The following is a 16386-nucleotide window of genomic DNA, read 5'->3' as shown; positions in this document are numbered from 1 at the left end:
CTGCTGATCCAATTCGAATAAAACCCCACCTCCGCCACGCGTCACCCAATGATTCTCACTCGACAATTGGGAGGGACGAATATTAAACTGAGACAAAAGTTCTGCACTGCTGAGTTAGTTGAAGAGGTTGTTTTTCTTGCGATCAGTTTCGCCTTCTTAGGTGAGTGATGAATATCCTTGATTGTGATGAGAGCGTGTATGTCTGTAAATGACCATCACTCTGCTGCTTATCTTCCTCAGAAGTCGAGATGTCAGTGGCTGTAAGTTCCAAGCTGAACAAGACAGTGAGGGAGCAGTACCTGAAACTGCCTCAGGAGGGGAAGGTACAGGTTACCTACGTATGGATCGATGGCACTGGAGAAGGTCTTCGCTGTAAAACCAAAACCCTGGACTCGGAACCTCGGACCATTAAAGGTCTGGTTTCATTTTAAAATCACCACCTTCGTCAACTTTTTTTTTTCTAATAACCGTTTAACTCTGCTGGTTTGTTTGGCTTTTCCCCCACCCAAAAAAAAACATTGCAGATATTCCCGAGTGGAATTTTGATGGATCCAGTACCTATCAGGCGGAAGGTTCTAACAGCGACATGTTTCTGATTCCGGTCCGCATCTTTCGGGATCCCTTCATCCTGGATCCGAACAAACTGGTGCTTTGTGAGGTTCTGAAATACAATCGGACACCAGCAGGTGAGTTCGTGAAACCGGGTGCAGATAAAAAGTAAATTCTGCAGATGCTGGCAATCCGAAATTTACAAGAGGACGCAAGATGCTGGTGAAACTCAACAGATACGTTCGCCTATACATAAAGGCTATGCTGAGTTTCTTCAACAGTTTTTTTTGTTTTAATAGAAACCTGTACTCAAGTTTGATTTTAAATCCTGTTTGAAACCTTCCTTTTTAATATCCTGAAAACTTCAAAGTACTTTTGTGTTAAATACTTCAAGTTTTTTTTCCTGCTATTTGCAGGACTCTTGCCGATGAATGCATGTGCTGTGCTCTCTGCAGTTCAGTGTATGGTATTATTACTTTGCTTTTGGAAAGCTGACTTCCAAATATGTATGTTGTAGAGACCAACTTGAGGCACACCTGTAATGAAGTGATGCAGAACGCGAAGGACACCCATCCCTGGTTTGGTTTGGAGCAAGAGTATACTCTGTTGGGAATCAATGGGCACCCTTATGGCTGGCCTCAAAATGGATTTCCAGGACCACAAGGTAAAGCCAGAGAGTGACTTTGTATTTAAAGGCCATTTCCAAATTTCTGTAACTGCCTTAAAGCTGTCCAAAAGTAAAGAGCTCCTAACAGGTGAAGTTGATTTTTGTTGCAGATGCTATAGCAAAAATGTAGACAGTCAATATAGGATTGGGCAAACAAAAACAAACAGCTGGAAAAGCTCAGCAGGTCTGGCAGCATCTGCGGAGAGAGATCCAAGTTGGTATTTTGGGTCCAGTGACCCATCCACTCAAGGTGGTGACTTTGGTGCCAACCAAGTAGAGTATATTGCTCTAACCTGGTTGATATCAAGCTTCGTAGGTGTAGGAGTCCCATCGAGTAAGCGAAGAGTAATTTGTTGCATTGCTGACTCTACTTCATGGATGGGCAGACATTAGGGAGACTGGAAGGGAGTTATTTGCTGCAGGGTTCCTAGCTGATTTTTGATTTGATAGTTAAACTGTCTTCCCACAATGTCCCTCATGGTAATTGAGTATTCCATAACGGTAATGCCATTGAACTAAAAGGGGAGGTAGTTACATTACCTTGTTGGAATTTGAATTTGCTTTATTATCACATGTCTTCAAGTAAACACAGTGAAAACTTTTATAGGTTGCCACTTACGGCACCATCTTAGCTGTTGGACATCTAGTACTGATTTGAAGTACAAATTCTTGGGTGGGATGGTGTTGAAAACAAAGTTGTTAAATCAATTTCAAAGTAACAGTCCTCTCAACCCAGCACCTAGCCTCTAGGCTGTGCCAGGCTTAGACCTCAGATCACTCCAGGCTTCCCCTCAGTTGGGAGGTTGCTCTCTAATCATTTTGAGGCCTGAAGTGCATGCTAGGAGAAGGCTGAGCCAAGAGATTGACTCTTGGCCTCTGCCACACTGGGTCTAGGCCAAGTCCATGCTGAGTTCAGGATCTTGCTGAGAAGAAAGGTGGGGGTGTGGGGGGTATTGTTTTAAAAAAAAACAGATAGAGCGGTTGACCCCTGGCTTAAGAGTCCTATTCTGCCATTATCTTGATATTGGTTGGAAGTGCTTATGACACTGCATAACTATCAATGTCACTTACCAATAACCTGTCTAGGTCTTGTTTTGTATTGAATGCTGCTATGTCTTTTGGAACTCCTCAAAAACTGCAATGTCCCCACAGACCTTTTATAATAGAAGGAGGACATTGCATCTGCAGATAAAGAACTCTGGCTCAGTGTTGAGCTTTGGACTCTGCAATATATTGAGTGAGATGGGTACCTGGGCATTGTTTCAGTTCACTCTTGATGTAGTCCATGTTGAGGGTATGACTTCAAGTGAGACAGGTATGGGGATCCAGAAGAGAACTGGAGGCACCTTCATCCTTGTCCAACAGAATTTAGTCACAGGGTAGCATGGTGGCTGAGTGGTTAGCACTGCTGCCTCACAGCACCAGGGACCCAGGTGCAATTCCAGCCTCAGGTGTCTGTCTGTCTGTGTAGAGTTTACGCACACATTCTCCCCATGTCTGCATGGGTTTCTTCTGCGTGATGCAGTTTCCTCCCACAATCCAAAGATGTACAGTTAGCTGGATTGATTCAGCTAAAGATGTTAAATTGTCCATTGTGTCCAGGGATATATAAGTTAGGTGGATTAGCCATGGGAAATGCATGGTTACAGGGAATAGGGTAGGGTGTAAGTCTGGGTGGGAGATTCTTTCGAGTTGGTGTGGACTTGTTGGACCAAATGGTCTGTTTCCACTCTTTACGGGATTCTGATTCGTACAACATGGAAGCAGACCCTTCAGTTCAACTTGTCCATGCCAATCAGATATCCCAATTTGAGCTGTCCCATTTACCATCATTTGGTGCATGTCATGCTTAAACCTTCCCATTCACATACCCATCCAAATGCCTTTTTTTTGAAGATTGTAGTTGTACCAGCTACCATTATTCCTCTGACAGCTTATTCTAAGTACCCACCACCCTCTGTGAAAAGATTACTTCGAGTTTTTTTTCCTTTTTAAAATCTTTTCCCCCTCAAATCTATGCCCTCTAATTTTGACTCCTTACCTGAGGAAAAAGATTTTGGCTATTCAGCCCATCCATGCCCATGATCTTAAGACTATATAAGATCATTCAATCCCTCCCACTCCAAAGGAAATAGCCCTAGCCTATTCAGTCTCTCCCTATAGCTCAAACCCTCCAATTCCAGCATCGTCCTTGTAAATCTCTTTTGATTGTACGTGTCATTCTAAAAGTGGCCTCAATGTCCTGTACAACTACGATAGGATGTTCCAACTCCATACGTAATGTTCTCACTAATGAAAGTAAACATGCCAAATGCTGTTTTCACAGCTTGTGACTCCACTTTCAAGGACCATTGCACCTGCACCCTTGGGTCTATTTTTGTTTGAAACACTCCCCAGGACCCTACATGAAGTATGTAAGTTCTGCCCTGATTTGTGTTGTTAAAATGCAGCACCTCATTCATCTAAATTTAAATTCCATCTGCCACTCATTGGCCATTCTGATCAAGGTCCCATTTCATACTGACATGATCTTCTTCACTGTCCACTAGACCATCTATTTCTTGTCACTGATCAAGAATTTGGGGTGAAGAGTGTTCAGCTTGAGAAGCAAAAAGATTTAATAAGAGATCTTGATTGGGAAGCTACTATTGGTTATTATTCTCTGCAGTTACAAGTTGAGTACTCGATGGCTTCCTCACTTCAAGTCTGGAAAGAGTGGTTGAGATAGGATTCTGTTAACATCCTGACGTGTCGGTACAACCAACATGGTAATGACCAAGATTGTGTAGGAGTACATGGTTTTTTTTAAAAAAAGTTGTATAGGAAGTCCCTGGGTTGAAAACAATTCCATTTTTAAGTCTGTTCATAAGTCAAAACTGATACATACAGTTCACATTGAGCATCAATTAGTCAAAAGTTTTTTTTCTTGGGTAAAATAGAGCTGAAAAATGTGTTGCTGGAAAAGCACAGCAGGTCAGGCAGCATCAAAGGAGCAGGAGAATTGACGTTTTGGGCATAAGCCCTTCAGGAATGAGGAAGGTGTGCCAAGCAGGCTAAGATAAAAGGTAGGGAGGAGGGATATGTGGAATAGTCTATCTTCTGCAGCTACACTGGCACCTTCCCTCCCCCCACCTTTTTCCTCCGCTACATTCCATTACTGTATCCGCGCTACCTCGTGCTCCCACGAGGAGGTTGAACGGTTCATCCACTTTACTAACACCTCCCACCCCAACCTCAAATTTACCTGGACCGTCTCAGACTTCTCCCTTCCATTTCTATCTCTGGCCGACTCAACACTGACATTGACTATAAACCAACCGACTCCCACAGCTACCTAGATTACACCACCTCCCACCCTGCAAAAATGCCATCCCATATTCCCAATTCCTTTGCCTCCGCTGCATCTGCTCCCAGGAGGATCAATTCCAATACCGAAGAACCCAGATGGCCTCTTTCTTCAAAGACTGCAATTTCCCCTCAGACGTGGTTGACGATGCTCTCCACCACATCTCCTCCGCTCTTGAACCCCGCCCCTCCAATCGCCACCAGGACAGAACCTCACTGGTCCTCGCCTACCACCCCACCAACCTCCAGATACATCGCATCATTCTTCGTCATTTCCACCACCTCCAAACAGACTCCACCAAGGATATATTTCCCTCCCCACCCCTATCAGTGTTCTGGAAAGACCACTCCGTCCGCAACTCCCTCGTCAGGTCCACGCCCCCCACCAACCCAACCTCCACTCTTGGCATCTTCCCCTGCAACCGCAAGAAATGCAAAACTTGCGCCCACACCTCCCCTCTCACTTCCCTCCAAGGTCCATCTCTTAAATAGTATAATACAAGAATGCAACTACAGCACGGCAGTGTTTTGCAAAGTAGTCAGCCCATTCGCCAGTATGAACCATTGTATGTAACTTGTGTTTTTTTTATTATTTGTAAAATAATAGGCTTTCCCTGGGTTGCAAATGCCCGTACTTGCGAACTGACCTCCATAAAGCCTGTGCTGCAAAGACCTCAGAATTATAGTCTGAGCAATTTTTTTTTCATTTGTTCAATATGATAATGGTTGAGTACAAAGTTCATAGACAATGGTAGGAAAGCTTATTGTCATCTCAATGAGGGAATGTAGAAACTGCTGTTAGGCCAGCCTCTTAAAAATGAGTTGGGATCAATATTTAACTGAATAGAATAACTAGGGTTGTAGTTCGGGTTTACATTAACTGAAGAAGGAAGAAAGGTCATTTTGATATTATTGCCATTCTCCACTGTAGGTAATAACCAGAATGTAACAGGAAGGGAACTAAGTCTATAAACTTGAGGATGCTCTTAACTTGTAAAAAAAGGAAATTGTCTTTTTTAAAAAATATTGAAAGCTCTTTACAGCCTTTGTGATGGTACAGTTTTATATAAAGACATGATTGTAAAGAGAAGAGGCTGGTTGGATACTGGACCGTTTTAATTTTTAAAAAAGCAGTGAGAAGAGGAGTTTAGGTAGCTTCCTCTTCTCTTTAATGAAGAGGACTTGCTATAGTAGGAGGAAATTGGCTTGAAGATCTGAAGACTTGGAACTGGTTTGGAGAGGAGAGAGCTAATTGTCACAAAGTAGTTTTGAATACTTACTGTTGGGAGGCAATGTGTCATAATATAGTTTCAAAAAATGACTTGTACAAAATGTACTGTCACAATGTTTGGAAACATTTAATTTTGTCACGGACAAATCAAGTTGGCAAAAGTAGCCTTTATAAAGGTTCGTGGCACAGTGATATTTCCAGGATCCATATGCTGGAAACAGGTGGGACACCTGTGCTATTTTGAGATCTGTAGTGGAAAAACAAGTGAATAAATTTTGTAGGAGAGAGGTCATTTTGGAAAAGATTGATCACTTGCATTGCAGGATTTCACACTTCATGTATAGACTTTTTTGAATAGGGAAAAGGTGAGGACTGCAGATGCTGGAGATTAGAGTCAAGATTAGTGGTGCTGGAAAAGCATAGCGGGTTAGGCAGCATCTAAGGAGCAGGGGGAAAAAATGACCTTTCGGTCAAAAGCTCTTCGTCAGGAATGGCTCCTTCCTAATGAAGGGCTTTTGCCCGAAACATCTTTTTTCTCCCCCCGCTCCTCAGATGCTGCCTGACCTGCTATGCTTTGCCAGCACCACACTAATCTTGACTTTTTTTTTGAATGTCCTGCCCTTGTAGATTTGTCACATTAATCCCACCTACCCTACTGCCATTTGTAACTCTGGTCTTTGTATTTGTTAAATTCCTGCAACAACAGTATAATATTTTCATCTTTTCGTCTAATTTTCTAGACCTTTGTTACTTTGACCCACTTCTACATCCAGAGAATGACTCAATGATGTATTCAGTTGCCTGGAAGTTTTGAGGCAAAATGACTAATATTAACTGACAAATTTATTTCTGATAAAGGGGAAACGAATTAAAATTAAATGAGATATGAAATCTCAAAACTGTGCTATAGATTCTGCATACTTGCATTGCTGCATCCTAATCAACTTATCTATAATAGGACCATACTATTGTGGAGTTGGATCAGATAAAGTCAATGGTAGAGATATAGTGGAAGCCCACTATAAAGCATGCCTCTATGCTGGAGTGAAGATATCAGGCACCAACGCTGAAGTCATGCCATCACAGGTATCCAGTGTGGGAGAGGTTGCACATTTGCCTAACTCTCTTTTCACTGGAAATTTTATTAAACCATAAACTTGTCTATCTCTTCCAGTGGGAATATCAAGTGGGGCCATGTGAAGGGATTGAAATGGGAGATCATTTGTGGATTTCCAGATACATTCTTCATCGCATTTGTGAAGACTTTGGGGTTGTGGCTACATTTGATCCAAAGCCAATGACCGGAAACTGGAATGGAGCTGGATGCCATGCTAACTTTAGCACAGAAGCGATGCGAAAGAAAGGAGGCCTTCAGTAAGACTATTTTAAATTATTTGTAACAGTGCTGAAAAACTGAAATTAGTATTGTGGATTCAATAATTTTAAAACTGCATGACAAGCGTTCCAGCTCTGTCCTCCTTTTTCCCTTGAAGTGATTTTTTTCTTTTATATAATGGAACTGTAATTCCCAACTGCAAAACAAAATTATTCCAATAAGGAACAAATTGTCTTGGCATAGTTCCTTTTTCTCTCCTCGGATGTGGATTTACAAACATGCATGTAAATTGGTTCAATGGTCCTTGTTTTTAAAAAAAAATTGACGAGACCACAATGGTTGATATAGTTTCAATATCTGCTGAAACTAACACTACCTCAGAACTAACCTGGAAGTCAAAGATAAACCTCAACGTTTTCTTCACTATCTATCTATCTGTTTGTTTAAATCTCTTCCCCCTCCCCCAAACCCTTGGAGATCTCTCTACTCCAATATGACTCCATTTCACATTTTAGTTTTGTTTGTGGGAAATTTGATTCTGAAACCATAAAAACTTCAAACGTAATTACAGAGCCATGCACGCAATGGCTTAATGGTCTGGAAACTCCCTCTTAAAGGGAAAACCATAGGAGAGGCAGTGGTAGACTTAAAGGTGATATTTAATAATTCTTCCAATTACACTTTAAGATGAATGCACCATCTGATGACCCAGCAGTCAAGGATAGTATTTCACTGGCTAGGGAGCAAAGCTAAGTGGTAGGCCAAAAGAATGGGGAACCTTCAGAAATAGTAAAGGATAAAGCAATGAAGAGAAAGTGAAAATAATTGTGATTAAAACTAGAGAAATGCAAAAATAGACTGGAGGAGAAATTTCCAAAAGTATGAGAAGGAAAATGATGATCATGTACTCCTTCAGGCTGAGATTGGAGGAGCAAGATAAAGATTCAGAACAAATTCTATTCGCTGTCGAAGGCAACCCATGACCCAGACATTTCCACCCCCACTCAGCAGAAAGAAATTATAGAAAAAGGTAGTGAGGACCAAAAAAAGTGAACTTACAATTTTCTCAGTTGACAAAATTAACTAAAAACTAATGGGACAAAAAGCTGATGAATTGCCTGGAATTGAAAAGTTCCATCTAGGATCCTCAAGGAGGTGGTTACAATGACTGACTGACTGTACATTGGTTGTATGCTTCCACAATTCCTTGCCTGTTTTTGTAAACATTCCAACAGATGGGAAAACTGCAAATCTAATGCCCCCATTCAAAAAGGGAGATGGAGACATGACCATTGGGCCTAACATCTGTCATTGAGAGGCTGCTAAGATTCTTCCCCCCCCCCCCCCACAAAGGAAGTAATACCAGGACCTTTTTTTTTAGAAAATTGCAGTAAATCTGACAGTCAACATACTTATGTGAAAAGGTGGTGTTTAATAAATGTATTTAAATTCTTTGAGGATTTAGCATGCAGGGTAGATAAAGGGGAACCAATAAATGTATTTCTGAAAGGTCTTTTTAAGGAGATGTACTTTACTATCTAAGATGAAGTTTTTTTTTGTGTGGGGTGGGGGTTTGTAGTGGGTAGAGAATTAGCATGACTTGTGTCAAACCATCTGGAAGAATGGACAAATTTAGTGTGCAAACTATAACCTAGTGGGGATCAGTGCTGGCTTTACTTTAAGATGCATATGAATAATCTGAATTAAAAGTAACAAATCCTGTTGCAGCCAAGGTTGCAGTTCATAGCTTGCTTCCTTACTTACCTCTCTATGAGCAGTTTTCAAATTCTGAAAGGGGATGCTGGGTTGAGTAGGCAAAAATTCTGATAACTGTATATGGCTGGGAAAACATTAGGTTCTCATCTTTTTTGGAAAGAAGCATTGCAGGCAGGGTATTGTTTAATACCCTGTGTGCAGGTTCAAGTAATAACCAATACAAATTGCATGTTGGCCTTTTGTAAGGAGGCTGGGCTATAAAACTGCAAATCTTGCCACAGTTGTGTTGGGCACTTGTGAGAAAGTAGTGTCTCCAATTTGGGGTCAGCAGGTTTAGGTTCAAGTCCCATCTGTTCTGGTCATGTCATAAAATATCCAAACATTTAATTAGAAAACTCAAGGGCATAGGTGAGACCACACTTGTGATCCTGAATTCTTCTGTGTTTACATTTTTCATGACTTTAAGAAAAATATAGAACAAATCATGAGGCTGATTCCAAAGAAGCTTGTCATGTAAGAAAAGTTTTTTTTATTAGCTTGGGTCTATCTGTTCACATCTTAGAATGAGAGATTCTTAGTGAATCATGGGGGCTTGTCAAATCCTGGGATTGTTTTCTTTCCTGTGCAGAAATCTAGACATAGGTGACCCATTCCTTTTTTAAGGATGGGATTGCCCAATTAAGCAGGCAATAAAGAGGAATACATTTTCCAGGATCATATTAGTCCTTTTGCACTGAAGAGGATTCCATGAAGATCAAGTTGAGGATATTTGAGTTATAGAGGACCAGCTAGAACTGAAATGAATACCACAATCTTAGCCAAAGCTTAGTAGGCTGAATGTCCTCCACCCAGTCATGTATGGAATTTGCGCACTTTTTTTTGAAAGGGAGCTTATGTTGAAATAGTCAAAGATGAGCATGACTAAACAGCCTCTTGTTAATTGTGTGCACAAAATATTTGCTGTAGGCATATTGAAGAAGCAATTGAAAAGCTGGGTAAGAGGCATGCACACCACATCCATGTGTATGATCCAAAAGGAGGACTGGATAATTCCAGAAGGCTAACTGGACAACATGAAACCTCAAATATCAATGATTTCTCTGCTGGAGTTGCAAACCGTGGAGCGAGCATTCGAATTCCTCGTCAAGTTGGACAAGATCAGTGTGGTTACTTTGAGGACAGAAGACCAGCTGCAAACTGTGACCCTTATGCTGTTACTGAAGCCCTTGTCAGGACTTGTGTCCTAAATGAAAATTAGCTGCTGTGTTGTACTGAGATTTGGCACGAGAGCACCAGAATCTTCTGTAGTTGTAGTATTTTATCTTGACCAAAATGGTTCTTTTAACCACCCGAATGGTGATGGTCACTATTTCTATTTGAAAACTAAATTTTTACTTGTATGTATAGCACACTAAATATTCTTGGTTAATTCTTCAATGGACAGTCTCAAAACCTGAATATCCAAATGAGAAATTTGAGCTTGAATCACATGCAACTAATTAAATCAGATTCACTTAAATTTTTTTTAAAATTGAATTTAAATCAGACAAAAGTTTAAATATCCTCTGCTCAATTTAGTTTCAATATGAATTATATGGAGGGGATATTGTTTTAACTTGTGTTGAAGCTGTTAAGTTGCAAATGACTGACTGTAGTTATAAGTGGAATAACTTTTTATTGTTCTGACATTCCCTGTTTTTTGTCTGTCTGTCTTTGTGCACAAAATAACATCCAGAGCCTAGTATCTCTTCACCAAGTCACCCTTTTTTTATTTACATAGGCATAGGCCTTGACACTAACCTAATTAGCTAAGAGTCAGCCCCTTGGGTAAGCAGAATTCCTGACACTCCTGTTTATATCTGGGCCATAGGGCTGTTCTTTTTCCTGTGGCTTCTCTGGGGTGTTTTCACATTATGTCTGGTTCCTCCAAGTCTGCCTTGGATACTGGCGGCAGGTCCTGGACTCTAGCCTGCCTCTTACAAGCTGCACTAGGTGTAAAAAATTCATTAGGTAAAAACAATGACTGTAGATGCTGGAAACCAGATTCTGGATCAGTGGTGCTGGAAGAGCACAGCAGTTCAGTCAGCATCTAAAGTGCAGCGAAATTGACGTTTCTGGCAAAAGCCCTTCATCAGTAAGAAATTCATTATCCAGTTGTAGTAGTGCAGAGGATACAACAGTGGCCATGTCCATGTCTTCCTCTGAGGTTCCTACCATATTAGGAGGGGGCCTAGGCCTGTTTTATTCCTACCCTGTTTTGAGGTTGTAGTTTTCATGTGGTCCATGTGCTTGTTCATGATTGGTTCTCCTAAGTGAACTTTTGTATGTCAGCTAACTTGATCTCATGTAGACCATGCCCCTTACCCATACAGAGCCCTTCCTGTGGTTTGGACATCAAACTTAGTCACCTGAAATAAGACTCCTTCAAGTGGGAGCAGTAGTTTATGGCTAGCATTGGCATTTCATGAGGCCATTTCATTTGTCTTCCAATGTCCTACAAGACAAGTAAATTTCTTTTTTTTTGGTCCACAGGGCTGGCCTTACAAGGCAGGGTATAAGTAACAATGCCACTGCCTCAAATAGCTCAGAGCAGAACCCCTGACAGCCCATAGCTGTCTGTGTATATGTAGTGACACTGTAAAAAGATCATGTGATTAGTGCAAATTAAAGTCTAATTCACCTGATCATTAAAAGGCAGTATAAACACCCACACCTAATATATACATGGTCAATGGACTCCACAAAGCTTCAAAATAATCTGTTGGACTGGGAATCTGTGAACCACCGCAATCTGCAGTTGTAAGGGACTGGTATGTGCAACACTTTCCACCTCCGGACTCTTCCCTCTGGGACCTGCATAGAGAGTCCTCCCCTGGGGATCCCTTTCACTCGGCAGTAAATGAGCATGCTAAGACATGTCCGGGCAGTGGATGAAAGAGTGGAGGCGGATGGTATCCAGTAGTAGTGTGTACAGAGCCCATTATTGTGCCTCCCTGAAAAACATACAACACATATTCCAAAGCAGTTTAAGCAGTGAGGCACAGGCTTGTCCCAATTACCTGATAGAGGAGCAGCGCTCCGAAAGCTAGTGTGCTTCCAATTAAGCCCATTGGACTATAACTTGGTGTTGTGTGATTTGTAACCCTGTAACTCATAAGCTTCACTTGCCGCATTTTCTAATGACAAAGCCAGTTGTAGTCCTTGTTTGAAGTTCAGTTGGGCTTCAGCTGGTAGACACTTCTGCATGGTCACATCATTAATCCCACTTACCAAATGGTCTCTCAGCATCTCACTCAGGGTTAAACCAAACCACATTCATCTGCCAGTCATCTTAACCACATCAAAAATCCCGATAGATTCCCTGGTTCTGGAATTGCCAAGTAAAACAGATGGTAACTCAGAATTAGAGGGGGCTTGGGGGTTGTAATATTCCTTAACTGAATCCATCAACTCTTGAAAGGTTTTCATACTTAGTGCCTCCAGAAATGTAAGACTTCTAATAACCAAAAAAGCTGCAGGTCCACACACTATCAGGAGAATTACTCATTGCTTGTTGTCTGCCCCAATGTCATTTGCCCGTAAAATATAACACATTATTTCCACATACTGGGCCTAGTCTTCGTTGGCAGGACCAAATGAGCCAAACTTGCCAAATAACAGAATGATGCCAGAAATGCTTACCCCAACTCAAAGATGACCATTGTGAGCAAATTTCTTCAGGGATGTGTTTTCCGGTCATTGCAACTGAAATAACTCCACGAGGGCTGGTATCCAGTCACTAAGTTACCCTTTATTTCCACATTACACTGACCCAGCTAGCTCGGAGCTGGCTCCTAAAGTGACTAGAACCCTTGACATTGCTGTTTATTTTTTTTCTCTTGCGGCAAAAGACAACGGGAAGATTCCACTTTCTTTTTTCCCTTTTTTTTCGAAACGTGGGGCAGCTAGTCCAGGGATAGTCCCCTTCCCCTCTGACACCTTCAAGCAGGAGAGTCCTTGCACAGGTGCACACCCTCTCACTGATCCAGCACTCAAGTCAAGGGAAAACACCTGAGTGGTCCAAGATTCCACTTTCTTTTTTTATATTTTTAAATTTTTTTTTAACCCCCACACTACCGCCTAACTGCGGTAGTGCTTATTTTTCCCCCAGCGCCCATGGTGTGTGTGTGCAGGGACATTGCTGTTTATATCTATCAGTCAGGACTCCCTAATTGGAGCAGATTAACAGCCCCAATCAGGGAACTCATATTTTATGATATCCACCTGGCTGACCTCGTTCCAATCTCTTCAGTTTGGAATAAAGATCTTTTGAGCAGGAGTACTTTTTCCACATCACTTGGTTTGTTTTATCACATCGCTATGCTCTTTACCACTTCCCTCAGCTTTTGTACTGAACTTGTAATGAGAAATATGTTGCCACAGTGCCCCCTGCAGGGACAGTGAGACCTGTGCAATCTCCTTTTCCAATTAGTTTTCATTAAAATGTGCAGCATTAAAATTAAGGAAATGTTATACAATTTGGGACTGAATTCATATTCTAATCTACAAATATAGAGAGAATGAGATTGAGGGAAAGTGATTTTTAAAAAAAATTCTGAAGATTTTCAATCTTTCAATGTAGCTCTCTTTGTAAAGAAACTTTTACATCCAGTAATTTTGCTTCAATTAAGACTTACCATGATATTTAAAGAGCCAATTCCATTAGGATGCTAATTTTTTTTTCCCTAGCTGTTTTATTGGATATCACTTAGGACAAACACGTCATATCACCCAATAACTTGCTTCTTTAATCTAGTATCTATGGATCTTATGACAGGTCCATAGGCAATGTACAAGAGCGCCCACCTCTATTTTACATTTGGGACACATTGGAGATGCTCCTGCCTTAAATTTTGCCAATCGATCCGGTGCTACATGGGCCATATGAAGTATCTTCAGCTGGATAACCTGAGTTCTGTTGCAGGTGATGATTCTTCTGGTGTTTTCCCAAATGTCATTCCACGTTTCTATAGAGATTTCTAGTCCCAAATTCTGATCCCATGTTTTAAGCAGATTGTCCATATCTCCCGATACTTCATCATGTAGTAAATGATAAATAGTACTGACGGAACATACCCGCATTGCTCGTAGCACTCTACATTCTCTATCTGATTTATAAAGACTATCTAATAACGTAGTCTTCTTCTGTAGATAATCTCGAATTTGGAAGTATCGAAAGAAGTCTCCATTAGGTAATCCGAATTTCTGACGCAGCTATTCAAAAGACATCAGGACCCCTTCTTTAAATATATCCCCTAGACATGAGATATCCCGGGATCTCCAGAGTTTAAAAGTGGCATCTGTAAACCCCAGTTGAAATCCCTATGCTCCCACTATCGGAGCATAGGGGAATGTTTTATGTGAGTTGCCCTCATTTTGCCGCATTGTATTCCAAGCTTTAATTGTGTTTAGTATTATAGGGTTTTTACAGTGATCCGTAATGATTTTCCTTTTGTCTGAAAATAAAAGGTTAATAAGTGGGCATTTTACTTGAGAAGCCTCGATGTCCAGCCAGATTGATTATGGGTCAGACAAGACCCAATCAGCTAACTTAATGGGGAACTTAACTGATATTTCCTAAAATCTGGGAAGTCCAATCCTCCCCTTGCCTGTGGAAGCTGTAGCTTCTTCAGCTTAATGAGGGGCCGTCTATGATTCCAGATAAAGGAACCCAGCCAGCCATATCATTTACGTAGTGCCAGCCTCGGCAGCATCACTGGAAGCATCCTCATAGGGTATAGGAGATGGGGCAGGACATTCATTTTAATTAGTGCTATTCTACCCAGCCAGGAAATTGGAAGGTCTCCCCATCGCTGGAGGTCCTGCCTTATCCTTTCCAGTAAATGCACAAAGTTAGTCTTGTATAACTGACCAAATACTGGGGCAATAAAAATGCCTAAATATAAGAAACCCTCCAGGGACCACTGAAAGGGAAAGTGGGATCCATCCACTAAGTGGGGTGTCATAGCAAGGCAACTCATTAGCATAGCCTCCGATTTTGAGAAATTAATTTTATAGCCTGAGAATGCACTAAATGTATTAATAACTTGGATTAAGCGAGGCACAGACATCAGAGGATTACTGAGGAATAGAAGAACATCATCTGCATAAAGGGTAATTTTATGTTTAGCTGTACCAATCCTCGGGGCCGTTATATTAGGATCAGCCTGTATAGCTTCTGCTAGTGGTTCAATTATTAGCGTAAATAACAATGGCGAGAGAGGATATTCCTGACGGCAGCCCCTATCCACACTGAAGCTATCCGAACCTAATCCATTGGTAACCACAACTGCTTTGGGATCACTATACAATGTTGAGACCCATTTGACCTTTCCAACGCCAAACCTTTCCAATGTGTAAAACAAATATGACCATTAAACGCTATCAAATGCCTTTTCCGCGTCTAATGAGACTACTACTCCTGATATTTTTCCCTGATGGCAGGCTTGAATCATATTCAAAACCTTTCTAATATTACTAGATGATCTACGGCCCTTAATAAACCCCGTCTGATCTTCCTTTATGATAGGTGGCAATACCCTTTCTAGTCTCAATGCTAACGTTTTAGAAAGGATTTTGAAATCTACATTTAGCAAGGATATTGGTCTGTATGATGCGCAATCTTCTGGGTCCTTTCCTTTTTTAAGGAAAAGAGAGATATTTGCCTCTTTCAACGAAGGCAGGAGACAGCCCTGACTGTATGCGTAGTTATACATGTCCATAAGTGGACCAGCCAATATTCCTGTAAATTCTTTATAGAATTCAGCTTGAAAACCATCTGGGCCAGGTGCCTCACCGCTCCGAAGTTGCCTAATTGCGTCAAGTATTTCTTGGACTGTTAGGGGAGCATTTAAGACCGATACCTGTTCCGGAGTTAGGTCCGGAAAGGTCAAATTTTTACAAAATGATTGCATCCTCCTAGTCCTGTCTTCACAATCCTGTGATTTATATAAACCAGAATAAAATTTTCTAAAGATTGCGTTAATCCTTTTATGATCATGAGTCAAAATACCCGTACTTTCCTTGATGGACGTGATAATTTGAGGGGCCATTTTTTTCTTTGCAAGAAATGCTAGGTATCTACCCAGTTTGTCGCCAAATTCATATAACCTTTGTTTTGCAAATAATATTTCCCTCTTAGCTGTTTGGGTAAACGTGGTGTTTCGAGCTGTCCTAAGGGCCGTAATCCTTTGCAATTTGATAATAGAAGGTCTATCGGCGTATGCTGTTTTAGCTGCTTTTAAGCGAGCTTCAAGCAGACGTTCCCTTTAATTTGTTCTCCCTTTAATTTTTTCTGGGTCGTTGAGTAGGAGATGATCAAACCTCACGCATAAGCTTTGATGGTCTCCCACATCATTGACGGGTTGCTAGCCGTACCTAAATTAATTTCTAAAAAAGTTTTAAATTCTTGAGAGAAGTACTTTACAAATTTACTATCTTTCATCAGGAAAGGTCCACACGCCAATGCCGAGGGGATGTCCCATTGTTCCTCACCTTGATTTC

General features: G+C 41.2%; 1 protein-coding gene across 1 annotated transcript; it reads left to right on the top strand.

The window, feature by feature from the left end:
• Nucleotides 1-49: 49 nt before the first annotated feature.
• Nucleotides 50-15859, top strand: LOC132825822 (glutamine synthetase-like). Its single transcript, XM_060841340.1, has 7 exons — nt 50-160; nt 241-414; nt 525-686; nt 1067-1213; nt 6751-6878; nt 6967-7166; nt 9811-15859. The coding sequence occupies exons 2-7, from the start codon at nt 249-251 to the stop codon at nt 10100-10102; spliced, it is 1095 nt and encodes a 364-aa protein (XP_060697323.1). The 5' UTR covers nt 50-160; nt 241-248; the 3' UTR covers nt 10103-15859.
• Nucleotides 15860-16386: the final 527 nt, after the last annotated feature.

This window comes from Hemiscyllium ocellatum, chromosome 21 (genome assembly GCF_020745735.1).
Source record: "Hemiscyllium ocellatum isolate sHemOce1 chromosome 21, sHemOce1.pat.X.cur, whole genome shotgun sequence".
NCBI lineage: Eukaryota > Metazoa > Chordata > Chondrichthyes > Orectolobiformes > Hemiscylliidae > Hemiscyllium > Hemiscyllium ocellatum.
Note: the sequence above shows the minus strand (reverse complement) of the source record. Positions and strands in the feature narration are given on the sequence as shown.